At 41.7% G+C, this 19,651-nt stretch overlaps 1 protein-coding gene across 1 annotated transcript in view; it reads right to left on the reverse strand.

Annotated features, from left to right (window-relative positions):
* SH3TC2 (SH3 domain and tetratricopeptide repeats 2) overlaps positions 1-19,651 on the reverse strand; it is a 64,165-nt gene that overhangs the window by 33,553 nt on the left and 10,961 nt on the right. The window contains exons 2-8 of the mRNA XM_029217752.1: positions 13,225-13,323; positions 9,636-9,763; positions 6,366-6,471; positions 4,581-4,724; positions 3,322-3,523; positions 2,479-2,552; positions 101-296 (exon numbers count right to left, since the gene is read on the reverse strand). Coding sequence (XP_029073585.1) covers positions 101-296; positions 2,479-2,552; positions 3,322-3,523; positions 4,581-4,724; positions 6,366-6,471; positions 9,636-9,763; positions 13,225-13,323 — 949 coding nt within the window. The remainder of the gene's footprint in view (positions 1-100; positions 297-2,478; positions 2,553-3,321; positions 3,524-4,580; positions 4,725-6,365; positions 6,472-9,635; positions 9,764-13,224; positions 13,324-19,651) is intronic.

Raw genomic sequence — 19,651 nt, forward strand, 5'->3', positions numbered from 1 at the left:
CCCTGAAGCTCATCTTCAAACCTGCTCAGAATGGGGCAGGACCACTGGGGAAGGTGGCCCTGCTCCAGCACATCCCAGAGGGTCTGTGTGTCATACTCACATTGGGGAATAAGAATCAGGATCTATGTTCCTGGTGGGGACAAAGCCCACTTCTCCTGAGAGCGCTGACTTCCCAATGAACCACTGAAGCCCAGGAATGACAAAGCCGATGATCTCAATGCTTTCTCCCTGGTGGAAATTCAGTTCATCCTTTTCTTCCCTCTCATATTCTTTCCAGGCCTTACATTTTCCTCTACCTGTGGGAAAACAGCACACAGGTCAACCAAATAAGGCAGGAACAGCGGAGCCTTCCACTAGCTTCCAGTGTAATATGAAATGAAGAGTTCCCAGACTTTAGAACTTTAAGGACCAGTAAAATTTCTCCCCCCCCCTCAAAAAAAGAAATTGGCAGGAATGATATAGGGTAACTGGCTTTTCATTTGGCCAAGCTAGGAAATTCAAAAAAGGAACTCCCATCCACTTTTACCACCGTTTTATAAAAGAAATTTTAACAAACGTAGTAAATATAATCTCAGAATACTAGGTATACCTTAAAACAGAATAAAGGTAGCTTATGTCAAACTGGAAAGCTCACTATATTGTCCTACTTTGTCTGATTTGCCATTATGTAAAAACTTTCCCATGGTTGGCACAGATCCACAGACCAGGGTGAGGACTACTGTAGGATCTCTCCATTTCCTTCTGGCTCCTTTGGCCACTATGACCTTCAGTTTCCCCAACTGTAAAATGGGGATAATGAGAATACCTGTCTCTTACAAATATCAGGAAGAGTTAAAGAGATAAAGTGCACAATGCCTGGTACCTAGGCAACCCTCAATACATGTTAGCCTCATATCACTGGCGAATAGAAAACAGCTGGTTACCCAGAGGGTTCTGGAAGACTCCTCTTCTGACTATGGTCACTACCTAGCTTGATCAGCTGCCAAGCTAGGATCTAGTAATGATATATTTATGAGAATTGTACTCTCCAGTTTACAAAGTACACTTATGTCCCTTTTCTCAGATCTTTCTAGGAGCCCCAAAGGGTAAGCAGAGCAACTATCAGAATCTCCTTTTTATAGATTAGAAGGTGGAAGCACTGAGAGGGTACGTGATTTGTCCAAGGAGTTTGTGTGTGAACTAGAACTTAAGTCTCTCCACTGCTGTTAACCCTTCTTTCCACTAATCCAGCTCTAGTTGAGGTAGCAGTTTTTATATGCCCCAGTTTCCATATTTGCTTTAGCTCCCCTGCTAAAGCTACTGGATTTTTTTTTTCCTGACATTTTTGGTCAAGTTTCTGTTGACTGTGTCTTCAGAATCAGAAGTTCCCACTGCTTTGGTAGTATCTACCATGTATTAAACACTTAGAATGTGAGAAGACTGTACTAAGTGATTTACAGATGTCATTTAGTTTAGTTTCTCATGACAACATTTAAAGTTGGTTTTACAGTAACATTTTACTAATGAGGAAGTTGTGACGTTGTGAGAGCACGTCATGAACTGGCTGAGGTCACACTGGTTTTAAGTTGTGGGGCTAGAACTAGAATCCAGAATAGGACTTCACAGCCCCATGTGCCTAACGACAAGGCCATACTGCCTCAGATAGGTAAAAGTCTTGTTTGTGGTTGATTATTAATTAGATCTAATGTCTGGGTCTCATAATTCCCTCTGTTTCTTTTTTTTAAAGTGGTATTTGGGCTTAGAACTTTAAAAATTGCACTTTGTGCTAGGTGTAGGAAGGCAGCTCCAAGGATGAAGATGAAAGGAATGTATATTCTAGATACATAGAAAACATTAAATTTCCTTATCCAGTAGATACAAATACACTTATAGATATATGGGTATGTGTATATATTTATGTGTGTGTATATATATATATATAAATATACATACATACATACACATGTGTATAGAGATTACATAAAATGTATGCATTTATACATATATATATGTATGTATTTCATCTATTCAACATATTTACTGAGCACCCGCTATGTGCCAAGCATTCTTAATCTTCCTTAATTCAAGATTAACTTCACAAAACTCTGAAGGAAATTAGAAAATGTTCTGACTAGAGATTGAAAGCAGGCAGCCTGCACGCCACATCTGGCCCACGCAGGGCTTTTTTTTTTTCCACATATTTTTAAATCCCTATGGTCCCTACCATTCCCTAACATCTTCCCTCCAGGCCCTCCACGCATCTGTGTGTTCTGCCTGTCCCTGGAGGTATTTATATCTACAGTACAGCCCTCATCTGAGACCTCTCATTTCACAGGCAAGGAAACCCATGGGAACAGATGGTATAATTGGGTTCCCCAAATTCAGTCAGCAGCAGAGGTGAGACAGGAATTCACATCCACTGACTCCAAATCTGCCGATAAAAGGAGGAGGCAGAGCAATATTATCTCCCTAATAATACTGCCTTCAACTCAGCCGTACCGATCTGATAGGAGCCTGTCCAATCCCTCTTCCTGGAAAGGCCACAGCTTCCTGGATAATTCTTTAGGAACCATCTGCCAATGGAAACATGGGGTTTGCAAACATGGATTTCAAAAAATTTGAACAGTGAGCAGAATAATCCATTAAAATGATGCTGATGCTGATAAGTATTCTTGTAATTTTGGTTACTTTTATTATAATAAATTTAATGAGAACTTACTTTTTATCAAGCACTGTGAAAAATAAAGAAGCTCAGCAGGCCTGGGATATTATCTGGCTCAGCAATTAGCTTGTCAGTAAAATATCTAACAAAGGATCCCATTTCATTCTCACTGTCAGATTCTCTGCCACACACAGAACCCACGGCCTGGAATCATGCTTACTGTCACTCTCTCTGTTTGAGTTTACAACATCTTTCAGCAAGGATTCTGGAACTTTAGTGTGAAAAACATCCCCTGATGTTTAAGGGGAGCTTATATAAAATGCAGATTTTTGGATCCAACCTCAAGAGAGTCTGAGGAGGGCCAGAGGGTATAAACTTGCAGTAGAATCCCCAGGCAACTCTGGTACAAATGGTCCCCAGTCCCCACAGTGAGAAACACTGCATTGGAGACCAGGCAGTGTATTTCTTCTTTGGTACAATGTCCATCTGAAACTTTGAGTTGTCTCCATTTCATCTAATTGTGCAAATCTTGACTTAAAAAAATAACAAAAGATAAAAAGCCCCCCAGGTTTGTTCCCTCCCTGGCACCACGGATGTCCACATCTGCAAATGTGCCTACTCTGTTCTGCAGACCTCAGTGCGCTCTGAGACCCTCTCCCAGGAGGTGAGTGGCTACTCACTGGTGGAAAGGGAGAGGCAGGGGTTCCAAGGCTGACACTGGCACCAAGCCCCGCTGACCCGTCACCAAGGACACGCCTTCCCACTCGAACTCGCCTTCAGCTGTCTTCACCGAGATTAACTCATTCTTGCAAAGTGTCAAATACTCCGCTTCCTTCTCAGCTGGCTGAGCCATGGAGCACGTGGCTCTGCAGAAGAAGTGACCTGCACAGAATGAGAAAAGCTCTTTCCAAGGAGTAGCAGGAAGTGAAAATGGAGTATCCCACTATGTATATTTCCATCAGAGCCCGGATACTTTTCTTTCTGAAAGTAAAGTACACAGTCCAAGGGGAGGTACTACAAGAGGCCTTTGTGACCCCAGGAAAACTGGTACCAGGGAAAAAAGCCACTGAGAGGGAATTCACTTAAAATAGACACCAAAAACTCCAAATAATTCTCAAGAATGAGGTTTAATTGGGACTTCACCTTGAGAAAAAAATGAAACAACAGTTCATGAAAATATATTTAACAGAACTTCAGTTATAATTGCAACCTCATGTTAATCTTAGGACCAAAAAAGAATAAATTAAGTTGATTTGGGTGAATATAATTTCTCCAACTAAATTTCACAGTCATAGAGTACGAAAGTTTTTCCTTCATATATGATTCATGCAAAACAATCAGAAAGGGAATCATTATGCAAAATATTCTATGCAAATATGGCTCTTTCACTGTGTCTATGATGTCATCAGTCATTAACCGGTTGGCTGCAGCCTTGATTGGATCCTTCCTTGTAAACAGACTGGTGGGTGCTCCAAACAGTTTCCCAATTATCACTTTCCTCGATCTCATGAAATCATGAAGGTTTTGCAAGATCTGCAATTTTATTTTACAATCAAATTATATCACATGTTTGGAATAGTGGTTCTCAATCTTGGATGCATATTAGAATAACCTGGGCAACTTTCAAAAAATACCAAAGCCTGATCCCCATCGCTAGAGATTAACTGGCCCCAGCTGAGCCCTGATATGGGCATCTTCTTAAAATTCCCGGGTGGTTCTAACATCAGACAATCAGTGAGACTGGCCTACACAGCTGTTCATGTGATATTGATGTTAAACTGACAGAGATGGTTGAAGTAATATTGTAACAGGTGGGTTCATTTGTGAATATTTTCATGTTTGAATGGTTTTTGCCTCCCTTTGTATCCTAATTATTTCAAGGACTCTGATAACATATATCCAGATAAGACCCCCATCCCCACCCCTACACCATGCTCACCTTCCTGGATCAGAAGTCCCAGGTATATTGTTTCCAGGTGTTTATCATCTACTGACACGTGGATCTCTGTATCCTCCACCAGTCGGCAGTTAAGCCAGTACTTGTGATCAAAGAGGAGATGCTCCAGACACATGGATACGTAGCCTAAGAAGTCAAACCAACAAGATTCCTCAAGGGCATGATTTCTGCCATTAGCTGATCATTAGGGTGAGCAATTTCCCTCCTGAATTTCTCCCCCAGACCTCCATACCTAATCTGACTCCACTTAACTGGAATTAGAAGAGCATAAGAGGGGTAGCTAGAAAATTTCTAAAATGAATTGATTCTTCTCAGCATCTGTTGGGAAGTACAAATCATTTTTAAACGATATTTATTTTCAACATATTATGGGTTTCCATAAATGCATAATAAGATTATCAGACCAAGTTACTGTTTTATAATACATCCAGAGAGGAATCTCCAAGATTACAATGTTGACACTGGGAGTTCCTGGTTCCCCCTTAAAGTTCTCCCGACCAAATTCGAATTCTTGTACCCCTGATGATGCAGTGGCTGGGGAGGTTCTCCATGGCCCACAAATGAGTCAGGATTTACTTCAACATCCCTCTGACCCTGCCCCTCACCCCATGCCCAGTAAGATCTCACTTGTTAAAACCAGACTAAAAACTGTGCAAACTGTAAAACTGTAACAATTATGGATACTATTTTACACATTCCTATAAATTTAAATTATTTGTATGAAAATTTTGCTTCTTTCTAGACATCCTCACTTTCTTAAGATGCAGAACCTGTCTCTTTCCACTCTGCGTTGTGCTGATTTAGGCCCTGTGTATCTTCTATAATGGTGCTTCTCATACTTCCATGTGCACACAAATCACCTAGGGACCTCATTAAAATACAAATGCTGGTTCAGTAGGTCTGGGTTGCGGCCTAGGATTCCATGTTTCTAACAAGTCCCAAGTGATGCTGATGCTGCTGGTCCATGGAGCACACTTTGAATAACAAGGATCTCTAATGGTCACAGAAGGAGATGTGTTGAATGGAGAGCAGAAAAATCACCATGACTACAAGAGGAGAACTTATACCTTCTAGCCAAGAGCCATCTTGACCCTCTACCCCTACACAAAATCGCTTCCTGTGTAAGTCTGCATGGAGCCCAGCATTTTGTAAGAGAAGTAAAACATGCATCAATTCAAGTGGCCTCCTCTTGCTTTGCTTGGTTTTGCTTTGCAATTGTAACTTTCCTATCATGAGTTATTCTCCATGGAGAGGGCAGGTAAACTATTTCCCACCACGTCAGTACTGGTGCTGTGCCCCAGTATCCTTCTTTACCTTCTAGAAAACCCTGCAACCTGAGGCCCCTTTAGCAGATAAGTCCCCCATATCTTTCTTTGACTTTTCCAAAAACATGGAACATGGATCTGGAACTTTTGAACAGCTACTTAGATCCTACTAGAGGCTGTTCTCTTTTTTTTTTTTTTTAACCATCAATTTCTAATCTAGCTGTACTTTGAATCTAGTAGATGATCAAAAACTGTTTGCCAGTTTTAACTGATTATCTAATACTCTCTTCCTGAAACAAAGAAGTGCTGCATGTGACATTTTAGAGCAATATTTGCTTTAGATTTAGTTCCAGGCAGTTTGTGATATTTCAAAGGTTAACCATCCATGTTAGACTCTACTGCTTTTAATTATCAGAGCCAGACCAACTCCTTAATGTCAAGCTCTGCAAATTGGTTAAACTGAGAAGCGGGTGCTCCTTTACCTGCCTGCTCCATGTCATACCTAAGTTCAGGTAGGTGGAGAACTTCCAGATTTCCTCCATGGTCTTGAAGGTAATGAGGAACTGGGCCTTCTGGGACTGTATACACACCAACCTAGCTGAGAGGTCCTGAGTAAAAAAGAACAGTGAGTCAGCCTGGGATGACAAAAGCGTCCTGTGAACAAGCTCACGTATATACAACATGCTGTGTATGAACTTCTTTTTTTGAGATATAATTGACATATAACATCATATTAATTTTTAGTGTGTAACATAATGATTTAACATATGTATATATTTTGACATGATGGCCACAATAAGTTTAGTTAACATCCACCACATCACATAATTACAGATTCTTTTTTTCTTGTGATGAGAACTTTTAAGATCTATTCTCTTAGCAACTTTCAAATATACAACATAGTATTGTTAACTACAGTCACCATGCTGTATGTTACATCCCCAGGACTTTTTTTCTTATAACCAGAAGTTTGTACCTTTTGACCACTTTCACCAATTTTGGCATAGATTTTTTACATCACCAAAAAAAAAAAAGGAAATAACCTAAATGTTCATCAATAGGAGACTGGTTAAAATGAATCATGGTTCATCCATACAATGGAATATTATGATATTATGCATCCATAAAAAAGAATAAAGAAGCTCTTTGTGTATTGATACAGGCCCAAATATTCACTGCTGAATGAAACAACAGCAGAAACAAAAAGGAACCAGAGTATAGAACTGTGTGCAGAGAATGTTATCTTTTGTGTTAAAAAAAAAAGAAGTATGTGTGAGAGGGTAGAGAATGAATCACAGAAGGCACCTTGGAAGCAAATTTGATTGTGAATCTATGTTTAATAATTATTTTTACGAAGCTAGCAAACAGAAAAACCAAACCACACAAAAATAAAAAGTATCCATAATCCCTCCCCCTAGAGATCATCAATGTTAACAACTTTGTGTATTCTTTGAATCTTTTTTCTGTACATGAGTTTCTATGTAACTATTTTTATATAAATAGAATCACATTAGTAAGTTGTTTTGTAATCGTTCGTCCCTAAACAATGTTTTGTGAACCATCTCCCATGTCATTAAATAATCTACATTATGTTTAATGGTTACATATGCTGTTGTCACATTAACATAATTAATTCTTAATGTTTTCTTATGGCTAGACATTTGAGTTGTTTTGATTTTTTAACATCTTAAACAGTACTGTGATAAACATCTCATATCTAAATCTTTGTATGCACCCTTGATTGTTTTGACACAAGTGATTCCAAGAAGTGTTAATTGGGAATGCACATTTTCAATCCTAAAATGCAGGAGCCAAACTACCCTACAGAATGGTTGTGCCAGTTTACACACTCACAAGCAGAGCAAGAAGAGACCTGTAACACCCCCCACCCCCTTTTTAAATACCTGAATAAAAAGGCCTGAATCACTGCCTAGACTTGGTTTTCCCCTAAAATCTTTTTTGCTTGTCCAAGCACCTGGACTTGACTATAACAAGTGATGATCAGAATGTCCCTCTCCCTCCAGGCCAGTCCTACCACCAGTGATCAACCCCTGGATCCCTGTCCTGAGGGAACCCTGGAGAAAGAAGAAGAGGATAGAAGGATCCAAGGAAAAGCCCCTACTTCAGCAAAGTCAGAACTCTGGGGTTCTCCCATACCAGGCCCCAGGAGGCCCCGGATCCTTGGAGGATATAGATCCTGGTAGTCAGGGAAGAGGGTCCTAAGTAAAAACTGATTTACAAGGAATTTACTATATGCCAGGCTCTTCAGCAAGAGTTTGATGAGCAATGCCTCATTTAACTTTTACAATAACCCTATGAAAGAGTGTAATTATAGGAGTTAACCCATTCTAAGATGCACTTTTATCACATTTCACCATTTCTGAAATAAAAGAAAAGGAAGTGTGGCATCATAAATAATGGGCAGCATTTATTTTCTTTCTTAAAATAGTGTGTTTATAATCAAATGGCACCTCACATTTAATAGAAAATGGCACTGTCCCTGTTTTATACTCAAGGATGCCAGGGTGCAGACAGGGTAAGTCAAGGGAGCTGTGACACCCAAACTGGATCTCAGTTCCAACTGACTCCAGGCCTCAGCTTTGGCCCACAAGCCTGCCCACTCAAGACTCAGCCCAGCAGGCCAGTTTGCACAACCAAACCCAGCTCTTGCCTGTGTCAAAAGCGACTCAAATTAAAAGAAACTCTATGGTGCCCGTTAGTAGCTAATGCCTCCAAGTTCCTGAATTCTGGAGATTTAAAAACAAAATGACTCTGCTATATATAACATATCTACTATTTCTGGAGCACATCCTACCACCCAAGCACAACACCAAGCTCTCTACAGATACTATCTCATTTACTCCTCCCAACAAACCAAACACTATATTTTTTGTTACATGACAGATTAATAGAGTATGTTTCTCTTTTTAATTTGTATCAATTCATACAGAAACTGTAAAATAACTATAACATACTAGTTTATTATGTAAAGCAATGTTCTCTTTCCCCCACCTCTAGTTGCAGCAAATTTTAAACATTCCTGACTTCAGTTCTCCTAGTAAGTACCTCCTAAGGTATAAATAATTTAGTCATACCCTTCTTCCTTGGTTTAGCACTTGAAGATATTATCTACCTACTATGAAAGATGAGAAATTGGTTTATTTTATTGCCTTTTCCTCCTCTCATTCTAATATTTATAGCTATTAATTTTTGATTAGCAATTTTGGTATGTAAAAAAAGTACACTTACCAGTGGTTACCAGTGGCTGAGGAAAGGGGATAGAGGGGAGTTACTGTTTAGTGGGTACAGTGTTTTAGTTTGGTATGATGAGAAATTCTGGCATGGACAGTGGTGATGGTTACACAATAATGTGAATGCATTTAATATCACTGACTTGTTCTGTAAAAATTATTAAAATTGAAAATGTTATGTATATTTTATCACAATCTTAAAAAGTCAAATTCACCATATTTTTTAAAAAGTATACTTTATGAGGTAGGTATTATAACGATTCCCATTCTACAGAGGTTAAGTAACTTGCTGAAGGTCAAAAAATTAATAGTGGCAGATTTTAAATGAAGTCTTCTCTGACTCTGACTCCAAGGCTTGACCCATTCCTGCTGAGCAGAGAATGTGTACATTTTCCTTCATTCATTCAGTCAGATGTTTTCTTGAGGGCCGACTTTCTTCCTAGCACTGTTCTAGGTGTTGGAGAGGCTGTTGTGGACAGACACAAGGTGGACACAAGGTTGCACTGCTCTGCGAAGCTCACCTTGAACAATGCACGCACCTCCTGGTCCTCATTCTCCAGTGCCCAGAGCCGCCTCCTGGCTGCTTCTTGCAAGGGGCCATTTACACACCTCCTGGAGCGGCTCTTCACACTGAAGGAGAGCGTCAGATCTTAAAGAGAACAGAGTGAGAAAGATCAGGATGGAAATGCAGAAACAGGGAAGAAAGAATTAGATAACCCCCAATGTTTCCCACACCCAACCCCTAAATTGATGTTCTCATCAGAGATTACAAGTGATCTTAACAATTCTCTGAGCACATTCTTTAAACTTTCCTCCCCCAGAAGAAAAAATGCTGAAGCCCAGAATGTTCTGGAATCACAGGAGTTGCTGCAGTTGGGTTGGTTATTTCTGTTTGTACAGAGTATATTCCTGCTCTGCCTGGCACTGAGGGAACAGTGCCACACAGAACCAGCTGGAACATATCTTTCCTCCTGTGGATGATTTATGAAAGTTTCCAAAGAATACTAATTTATCCATATTTATGGAAGTATATTTATATGTCAAATTTATCATATGTAATAGATATTAATACTCCATGCATTATACATATACACATGCATTTCCTCTAACCTGCTTCTTTCTGATTATGCATTTGTTGTTCGTCAGGGTAAGTGGCTAATATATTAAAGTCTATCTTTAACATCTTCAAAATGCACATTCATTCAATACTGTGAACAGAGGCTGTTTTAGGTGCTGAGATACAGCAGGAAACAAAATAGACAAGATCCGGTTCTCATGGAGCTTGTATTCTTGGCAAGTAACCAATTCCATGAACACAGTAATTTCAGATGGAGAAAAGTGCTATGAATAAAAAAAAATGTTAATAGGGTAAAGAGACAGAGTGATGGAGCTGTTGGAGAGTGGATAGTGTTGCTGGGAAAGGCCATACTGAGGAGGTTCATCTTATAACTGCACTTTGCCATGTGTCTTCTTCAGACAATACGTAGCAATTGCATTAATAATTATCAAACGCAATGAACCTTCAAGGCAGCAACTAGATAGGCACAGAGGTCTGTCTTCTAGCCCTAACCTGCCAGGGCTTTTGCAAATTCCTGAGCACATTACAGACGGTCCCTGTCATGCTGGCCTGAGAATACAGGCAGCCTGCATTTCTGTCTTCCTGTCTCTAACCAAGAAGTCGTGGAAATGCTGTGGCTGCAGGCCAGCTCTGATACGACATGCCCAGCTGACCTGACATCGGTGAGAGCTTTGGGTGGATGTCTGTTCCATTCTGTTCCTCCCTGGCTTGTGTTCTAATCTCATGCAAGCCCTCCATCTGCCGCAGTCCAGGTCCAACGACTGTCTGGTAGCCTCACTGACCACTGATCTCTAGGAGGAGGTAAAGCCCAGGGAGGAGGAGTCAGTGGACTCGAGGCTCGGCTCTGCCTTTGTTAACTGCACCACCCTCAGCAGTTAATTACCTCTCTACGCTTGACTTTTCTAATTAATAAGATGGCTTTTAGAGTACTATCCCACAGGGTTTTTAAGAGGCTTACTAAATGAGATTATGTGCATAAAGCATTTTGTTCAGTGCTGGGTGCATACTAAATGTTCAATACACACATGAGCATTAGCTTTTGCCCCTTGCAACCCCCCACCCCAGTGTTCCAGCAGTTACTGCTCGCAGCCCCCAACTTGTTACAATGTAATTAACCTTGACACTGATTGATTCTGTGATTTCTGTTCACCAAACCTCCTGTCCTTTCAAAGCCTGATCTAAACTCCCCTCCAGAATCTTCCTGGGAAAAGCTCCTGATAAGTGACGGCCCCTTCAATGTGACCCTCCTTGCCATGTACTTGAATCCATGGTTATAGAACTTAAAAGACCTGGATTGAAATAAGCAAACTGCTTGTGGATCTCAACCAATGAGAGCTGATACTCAGAGCAGCATCTCTGTGCCACTGTGGGATCCTATAGTGCCCTCTTTGGATAGGGGAATAAATCAAGTTCACTCTAGTCTTAGTGTGAAGTGCATTTTGTCATTTTTTTAATACTTCTGAAAACCGGTGGTTTAGTCATGATAATGTATCTGACTGATTCTGTCTGGGACTCTTCCTCATAAAGAAGAGGGTGGCAGTTGGAGCTGAGTCTCCCCTTCTCACCCTATGACCTTCCTGGAAACAGCAACATGGCAGAAAATGCTGAAAGACGGACAAGTTCAGGTTCAGGTGGTTAAGTTTCACCTACATGTACCCTTTGTTCACTTGCCTTCATGCACTGATAAGACAAAATGCTGACTCCACTGTGTTCAGGAGACAACAGATGGTGGGTGATTCAGCTTTTTCAGGGATGGCCCAAGCTGACAGACAGATAAGCAGACTGACGCAACACCAAAAAACAGAGGGCAAGGTTTTTCTTATTGTCAACCAAGAAGTCTGACAGAATTTGAAATTGGGAAAAGAAAGAATATGGCATGCATGACATTACACTGTTTACATAGTGTATATCCTTCAAAACATTCATAACGCAAATCTTTTTTCACAAATCTCGATTTTGTATTCTGGATAAAAGTACATGTTTGGGCGGCAACGGAACACCCTGGTTACAAACAAGGACCAGGGATTGAATGCCTTTCCCATAACGTATTAACTGTGCAGCACTAGGGAAGTCACCTCCCTCTCTGAGTCCCTGTTTGCCACCTTTGAAATGCAGAGTGTGGTGCCACCTTCTAGAGGTGAGCATGTGAGGATGAGAAGTAGATGCAGGGATGACTTAGCACGTGCTTGGCATGTGATTTGCCCTCAAAAGTGGTCCCTGTTACTGGATAACAGAAACTGTATCTTCTACAGGTTTATCCTCAGAGTTTCCAGTACAAGGTTCAGCCCAGGTGTAGCTCTCTCTGAGGATGGTTCTCTCTTTGCCAGCTTCACTGAAGTCTCTTAAGGGGAACACTGTGAAAGATATGTCCTGAGAAAAAGATTTTTTCCACTTTAATTTCAAAATCTTTTTCTCTTTCTGAAAGATTCAGACAGACATCCTTCTGCTCAGCCAATCTCATCCCACATACTCAACCCTTTATTCACTTATTTATTTAACCAATTCTGTATAACCAACTCTGTTTTTATTCTGTATACTACCAAAACTCTGTTTTGGTAGTATACAGAATACAAACATGACCCCCATGGACCTATTCAATTATTCATGTATTTATTTACCAAACATTTTCTGAGCACCAATTATGTACAAAAAACTCTTTTAGGTACTATGTAGAATACTTAATTACTCAAAAAATTACCCCTGCCCTTCAGCACCTTAAAATCTATTTGATGATATACTTTATTTAATACAGCAAATATGTATGGAGCTCCTAATATGTGCCAGACTGTGAAGAACTCTGAGTGTTAGCTTGAGATGGCTTAGCTTAATCTTACAGGCAATGGAGACCACTGGAAGATTTGTGAGCAAGTGAATATCATAGTCAAGGTCATGCTTACAAAGATGTATTTGATGGTGGTGCCTAGAAAGGATCAGAGGGAGGGAGTTTGCAGATGGGACTGATAAGGGGATTACTGTAATATTCTACATGGAAAATATTTTTTAACTAGGTTTTGTCTTTGGGGTTTAGATACCTGGAGTCATATTCTGTGGCAGGAAACATTTTTCCTTGTTTTCAGATAAGGATATAATCTCAGTGGATATGGCTGGATCCTTGGAAGAAGTTTCTTTACCTGGAGGAGATCAAATGAAAGATCATTTGCGAGAGTATAAGAAAGCTATAAGCAAGGATTGCAAGTTTTTATCAAGTGATCATTTTTTTCTCCAGGGCTGGTGGCCTAGAAGAACTCTAATTGTTACCACCATCGCCTAATAATTATTTAGTATTCAACTAAAGCATACTATCTCAATCCTATAGCAGCCTGGGTGTCCCCACTTTATTAAAAAAAAAAAATTCCCACCTACAGGTCAGACTGAGTCCCATGGCCTAGTATACTGAACGTGTTCAATATATGCTGAGCCTACAAGGTCATTATAGATCTGACTACAGCAAGGTGGATAACACAAGTGCTGGAGCAGAGCAAGTGGGAATAGCATCATAAGGGAGGTGGCTGGGGCATGGCTGTAATGGCCCTGAAATGTATGACTGTCCCCAGACTGCCCTTCTGTCTGCCCACTATACAGAGTCCTGTATGGGACTTCTTTCCTCCCCAGCTCTCTAAAGTGTTCCTGTCTTTGCAGCTGTAAAATTGGAGTGAAAAGGAGAGGAAAGAAAACCATAGCATAGACTAAGGTTAAGAAGGAGGCTATTTTGATGGCATGGGGTTGAAAAGAGAAGAAGAGTACAGCTATAAAGCACAAGGCAGCAGGTAAAAATGAATAAAAGGGAAATTCAGGGCTTCCTTGGTGGCGCAGTGGTTGAGAGTCCGCCTGCCAATGCAGGGGACACGGGTTCGTGCCCTGGTCCAGGAAGATCTCACATGCCGCAGAGCGGCTGGGCCCGTGAGCCATGGCCGCTGCGCCTGCGCGTCCGGAGCCTGTGCTCCGCAACGGGAGAGGCCACAACAGTGAGAGGCCCGTGTACCGCAAAAAAAAAAAAAAAAAAAGGGAAATTCACAAGTATTGATATGGGATGTGGGCCTCCTTCATGGTATCCTCAAAATACAAGAGAACTCAAGTCCTTAACACATTACTGTTGGTTACTCTGTTCTTTTGAACATGACACTGCTCAAGGACTCCACCATGGGGTCAGAAGATTATAAGCATTACCTGATACTGGAAATAGGGATTAGGAATCTTGTCTCAACCACCATTTGTCAGTCATTCATCTAATCCATCCAGCTTCTTCAACTGTAAAATGCTGGTGGATCAAACTCAAGCAGACCTACCACGTTTGCATCCTGGACCTGTGTTTCTGTTGATGCAGCCCAAGAGTGATAAGAGATGAAGTAATCGCGCGCTATCCAATCCCTGCTGGTTAATGCTGAACCCAAATCCTCATATTGCTGCCAGAAGTCTTTGCCTTCTTCTGTGCCTATACGGTGGGACTTTGAGATGCGAGCTGAGGATCTTCCATGTCTTCATAGCAGGAACAGTTAGCACTTTTTTGGGTAATGAACAGGGAATGAAATGGATTTTGGCTTGAATGGGCTGAAGGACAGGCCCATTAGCTCACAGCTCTTCATCTAGCAAATCTTGTTAGGGGTCAGTGCCGAAAGTTAGGCAGCTTAGCTAGAAAGCTGGCAGCAATGAGCCATAGTCTAGCAGGATCATTTTGTCGTTCTGCCTCCAGGAACCAGAAGTAACTATAGCAAAAAGGCTCTGGCTTGGGAATCATGAGATATGAGTTTGCACAAATCAGATTCTCTGATACATTAGGTAGGTAACATTGGTCAAGATATTTCATCCATCCATTTTCTGAGATTTCACATTTCCCAGTCATAAGTGAGGGCTTGATCTAAATTAGCACTTCTCAACCCTGGCTGCCTATTCAAATCCCCCAGGTTGCTTTTTAAAAATATCAGTGCCTAGGCCTCATCTCCAGAAATGCTGATTTACATCGTTCATAGTGCTGCCCAGTCATAGGTATTTTTCTTTTTTTCTCCCCCTTCCCCTGAAGAGCGGCACGTGGCCTCATGGCGGGGCCGGCCCACCACTCACCGGAAGGCGAGGGGTTCTGCCCACACACGCTGCGGAGGCTACTGTGAGCTTTGGAGGGGCGGCGGCAAGGAGGTACGGTGCCCCAACGCTCCTTCTCAGATCGCTAGAGAAGACTTTCCCACCCAGGGTGCGTCGTCCCCCAGTCCCCCACCCATCGTCTCCCCATCAGGCCCACGGACGCACTTCGGGAGATGCCAGTTCTCGGCTAGGGGCGGGGGGGCGGTCTGTGGTTGGGTAAGCATGGGGTTAACATGAGCATTCATGGTAAGGGGAGGGCAACGCCTGCGAAGCCTCGGGCTCCTGCGTTTGCCTAACCAGGGGGCTTGCCTGAGCCCCCCTTCGCATCACCCGGCCCGTCACGATAGCTCACACTCCCGCGTGCAACCTCGGCGGCGAAGGGGGAACACACGGCCAAGTCAGTCCCCCTGCACGTATGAGGACGACCCCCACAAGGCACCTGCCCCTACGAGGGACACCGGCGTGCCTTCCTTATCACCTGGACTCCCCAAGAGAGCTGCTCACCAGACTCACCACTACAGGGGGAACCCGAGGGGCTCGCTGAGAACAGGAAGCGACGCCACCTCAGGGACACCTGGAGCCAGCCAGAGGCACCGCAGGGAGTAGGCGGGACGCTCACGCATCGACGGGGGCGCGTGGTGAGCTGTGGGACGCCTCGCGAGACTCTCCGAGAAGGCGAGGCTAGAGTGTCGGCTGCGTGAGCGTACCCGGTCGGCCCGGCGACCGCCGTGAGGCAGGGGCAGGAGACCAAGGTCCAGCGGGGATTCCGTACCTCTGCCTTACGCACGCCACCAGCAGGCAGGGAGGAGAGGCAAGGGGCCGGGGCCGAACGAGAAGAGCGGTCCTGGTCGCCATGAACGTCCGTCCCTCGTCAGTCGCGACTTGGGCCCCGGCCAAGAAGAGCTAGACATCATCTAGCATTGATACAGGTATTTTTCTTAAGTTCCCCAAATGATTCTGATTTAAGCCAGTATTAAGAACCATACATCTAGTGGGATGAATTGGGAGATTGGGATTGACTTGTATACACTGATGTGTATACAATGGATGACTAATCAGAACCTGCTATATAAAAAAATAAATAAAATAAAATTCAAAAATTAAAAATAAAAAACCATACATCTACGTAAAGTTTTCACACTTTAATGAATGTATGAATCACCTGGGGCTATTGATAAATTGCAGATTCTGCCTCAGTAGATGGAAGCCTGAGGTTCTTCATTTCTAATGTGCTCCCAGGTGACCATCCCGCTGGTCCGAGGATCACACTTGGAGTGGCAGCCTGCTTCCTTACACTAGGACAGAGTTTGAAAACTGGTATACCAGAGGCCACAGGCTACAGAAAACCCACATTTTTCTTTTTTCTTTTCTTTTTCCCCCCCTGCACAGTGAATTTTTTTTTTAAACAGGAGAAAAACATAGATATTTTATTTAACGTACGTTTTATATAATGTGAAAGTCCACATGAGGAAATGAAGATCTAAAGAAGGGGAAAAACCTAAAGGATTTTATACTAAGTTGAACAAACACAAGCAACTGAGGACAAGTAACTAAAATATTGGGAGAGGCTAAAGGAATTTAAGAATTATTTTAACAAGCTATTGGGGGTTTTTTTGGTTTTTTTTTTTAACATCTTTATTGGAGTATAATTGCTTTACAATGGTGCATTAGTTTCTGCTACCACACAGTGAATTTTTAAGGTTTAAATTGCTCTACATCATTTAGAAATCAGGATGTTTTACATAACCCAGATGTTTGGCTTTGCTTTGAAAACTGGAAGAACTATGGTCTGGGACCCTCATGATTATCTGGCAATAGTCAGCTGGGACTGAGCAGTCACTGCCACCACTATGGGGCATTTGTCCTCAGGCTATCACGGTCCCCAAACTGACAGCTCACGTATTTATACCCAGCCCTGGCAAACTTTGTGAGTCTGTCCCTGTTGTAAGGCTCCATGAGAAGAGACAATGGCCTGAGGACCATGAGGGCCTGTGGCATGAGCCTACCTTGAAGAAGGAAGTTCATGATGGTGACCCTGGTTTGGGGGAGAGAGTAGGGCGCACAGCTCTTAAAGGACACATGAGGTTTAGAGCAGAAAATCGCAGTTTTGCAGAATGTGATTTGTGGATAGTCTGCATCAGAATTATTTAGTTGCTTGTTTTTTAAAAGATACCTGTACCAAAAAAATTTGGAGTAAAAATTAGAAGAGTATCTGCATGACTTGGGGTAGCCAGCAATTTCCTAAACAGAATGGAAAAAGTACTACCCACAAAAGAAATAATGGATAGATTGGAATACGGTAAGTGCCCTACATATGAACCTTCAAGTTGTGAACTTTCAAAGATGCGAACGTGCCCAGAGAAAGTACGAAGAGGGACAAGAGGAAGAAGAAGTAACTGAAGAACCGAAGAGTTTCACAATGCAGGAAATGGCAAGGGGCTTTTCTTTATTCGAGGAGGCACTGTTAGTTTTTGAGGCACAGAACCCGAACGTAGAACAGTACATGAGGGTTGCAGCAGCTGTTTAGAATGCAATCCAGTGGTACCGTGTCATCTAGGGTCAGAAAGAAAGAGCTACTGCCCAGACATCACTGGATCATTTTTTCAAGAGGGTAGATAGAATTGAACCCAGCAAGGAACCAGAAGCTGTACCATCAACGTCAGGTGTGAGTAAAATTGCAGCTTGCCTTCTGTCTCCTATTGATGATGATCCTTCAGCTCTACCATCTCCCACCTCCTCCCTCTCCTCCAGTCAGTAACTCTTCTTGCCTGTTCACTCGATGCCAGCCCCTGTATGCCAGCTGTTGTACTGCACTACTGTACTGTAAGATTAAAAATGGTTTCTTTATTTTTTGTGTTTGTTTTTTATGTATTATTTTTGTGAAAAGTATTATTAACCTATAACAGTACAGTACTATATAGCTGATTGTGTTAGTTGGGTACCTAGGCTAACTTTGTTGGACTTACGAACAAATTACACTTACGAACTCGCTCTCAGGGCAGAACTCATTCGTATGTAGGGGACTTACTGTACATTAAAAGGAAAAACTTCTGTTAGTCAAAAGATGTAATTAAGAGAGCGATAAAAGTGACAGAATAGAAGAAACTGTAGACAATATGTGTATTCATCAAAGAATTTAAATCCAGAATATATAAAGAATGCTAAAAATATTTAAGAAATAGATGGGTAACCCACTAGAAAAATGGGCAAAAGCCTTGAATAGGCATTTCACCAAAGATAATATCCAAACAGCCAATAGATTTATGAAAATTTTCTCAAGTTCATCAGGGAAATGAAAATTAAAACCACAGTGGAACACCTCTACACAGATTGGCAAAAATGAAAAAAACAGGTAAAGCCAAGTGTTTGTAAGGATACACAGCAACCAGAACTCTCATATACTGCAAGTGTGAGAATAAATTTTGAAAATTTTCACTTTGGAAAACTGTTTGACAGTATCACTTCAAGCTGAACATATGCGTAGGTACATATGCATAAGATTCAGCAGTTCCACTCCACTGTTATCCCAAATAATACATACGTGTCGTCACAAGAATATATCTACTAAAATACTCAGAGCAGTAGTAATTCATAACAGCCCAAACCTGGCAATGACTCAAATGTCCATCTACACTAGAATGGATGAGTAAACGATGACATATACAATTAAATACAATATACCAATGAGAAGTAATGAATTACAGCCACAGGAAGCAGCATAGTTGGATATATTCACCTTGTGAAAATTCACAAGCTGTGTACATATAATTTCATGTACAATTCTGTATGAATGATAAATTTCAATAAAAAGATGAATTTTAAAATATTCCTGGAGCCTTCTCACTTACTCCCCTGAAAATAGGGGTAGAGTCTGGAGACATGTATTTTTACCTAGCACTTTGAGGATTTCTGATGTTCTCTATAGTGTGAGAATCTCTGGAGTAGAAAGAGCTAATTCACCAGCTGTTTTGGGACCCATGACCCAGAAGACAGCTTGTTGAGAAACAGTAAAGAATCTGGAAAATCAGAGGGAGCTCTATAATGTGAAGAACAGTTAATAGTTGCACAGGGATTTACAGGTTACAGAGCTCTTTTAAACATGGAATTATATTTCAGCATGAAAGATTTGAAGACTTGAGCTGGACCTTGAAAAAGAACCAGAGACCACAACAAGAAACTATCATATCAGGGAGTGGCCAAGATGGTGGAGTAGGAAGACCCTGAGCTCACCTCTTCTCACGGGCACACCAAAATTACAACTATTTACAGAGCAGCTACTGATGAGAAAGACCAGAAGACTAGCAAAAAAATCTTCTACAACTAAAGATATAAAGAAGAAACAAGACACAGTAAGACAGGTAGGAGGAGCAGAGGCATGGTCTC

The sequence above is a fragment of the Monodon monoceros genome, unplaced genomic scaffold, assembly GCF_005190385.1.
Source record: "Monodon monoceros isolate NGI ecotype Baffin Bay Population unplaced genomic scaffold, NGI_Narwhal_1 Super_Scaffold_12, whole genome shotgun sequence".
Taxonomy (NCBI): Eukaryota; Metazoa; Chordata; class Mammalia; order Artiodactyla; family Monodontidae; genus Monodon; species Monodon monoceros.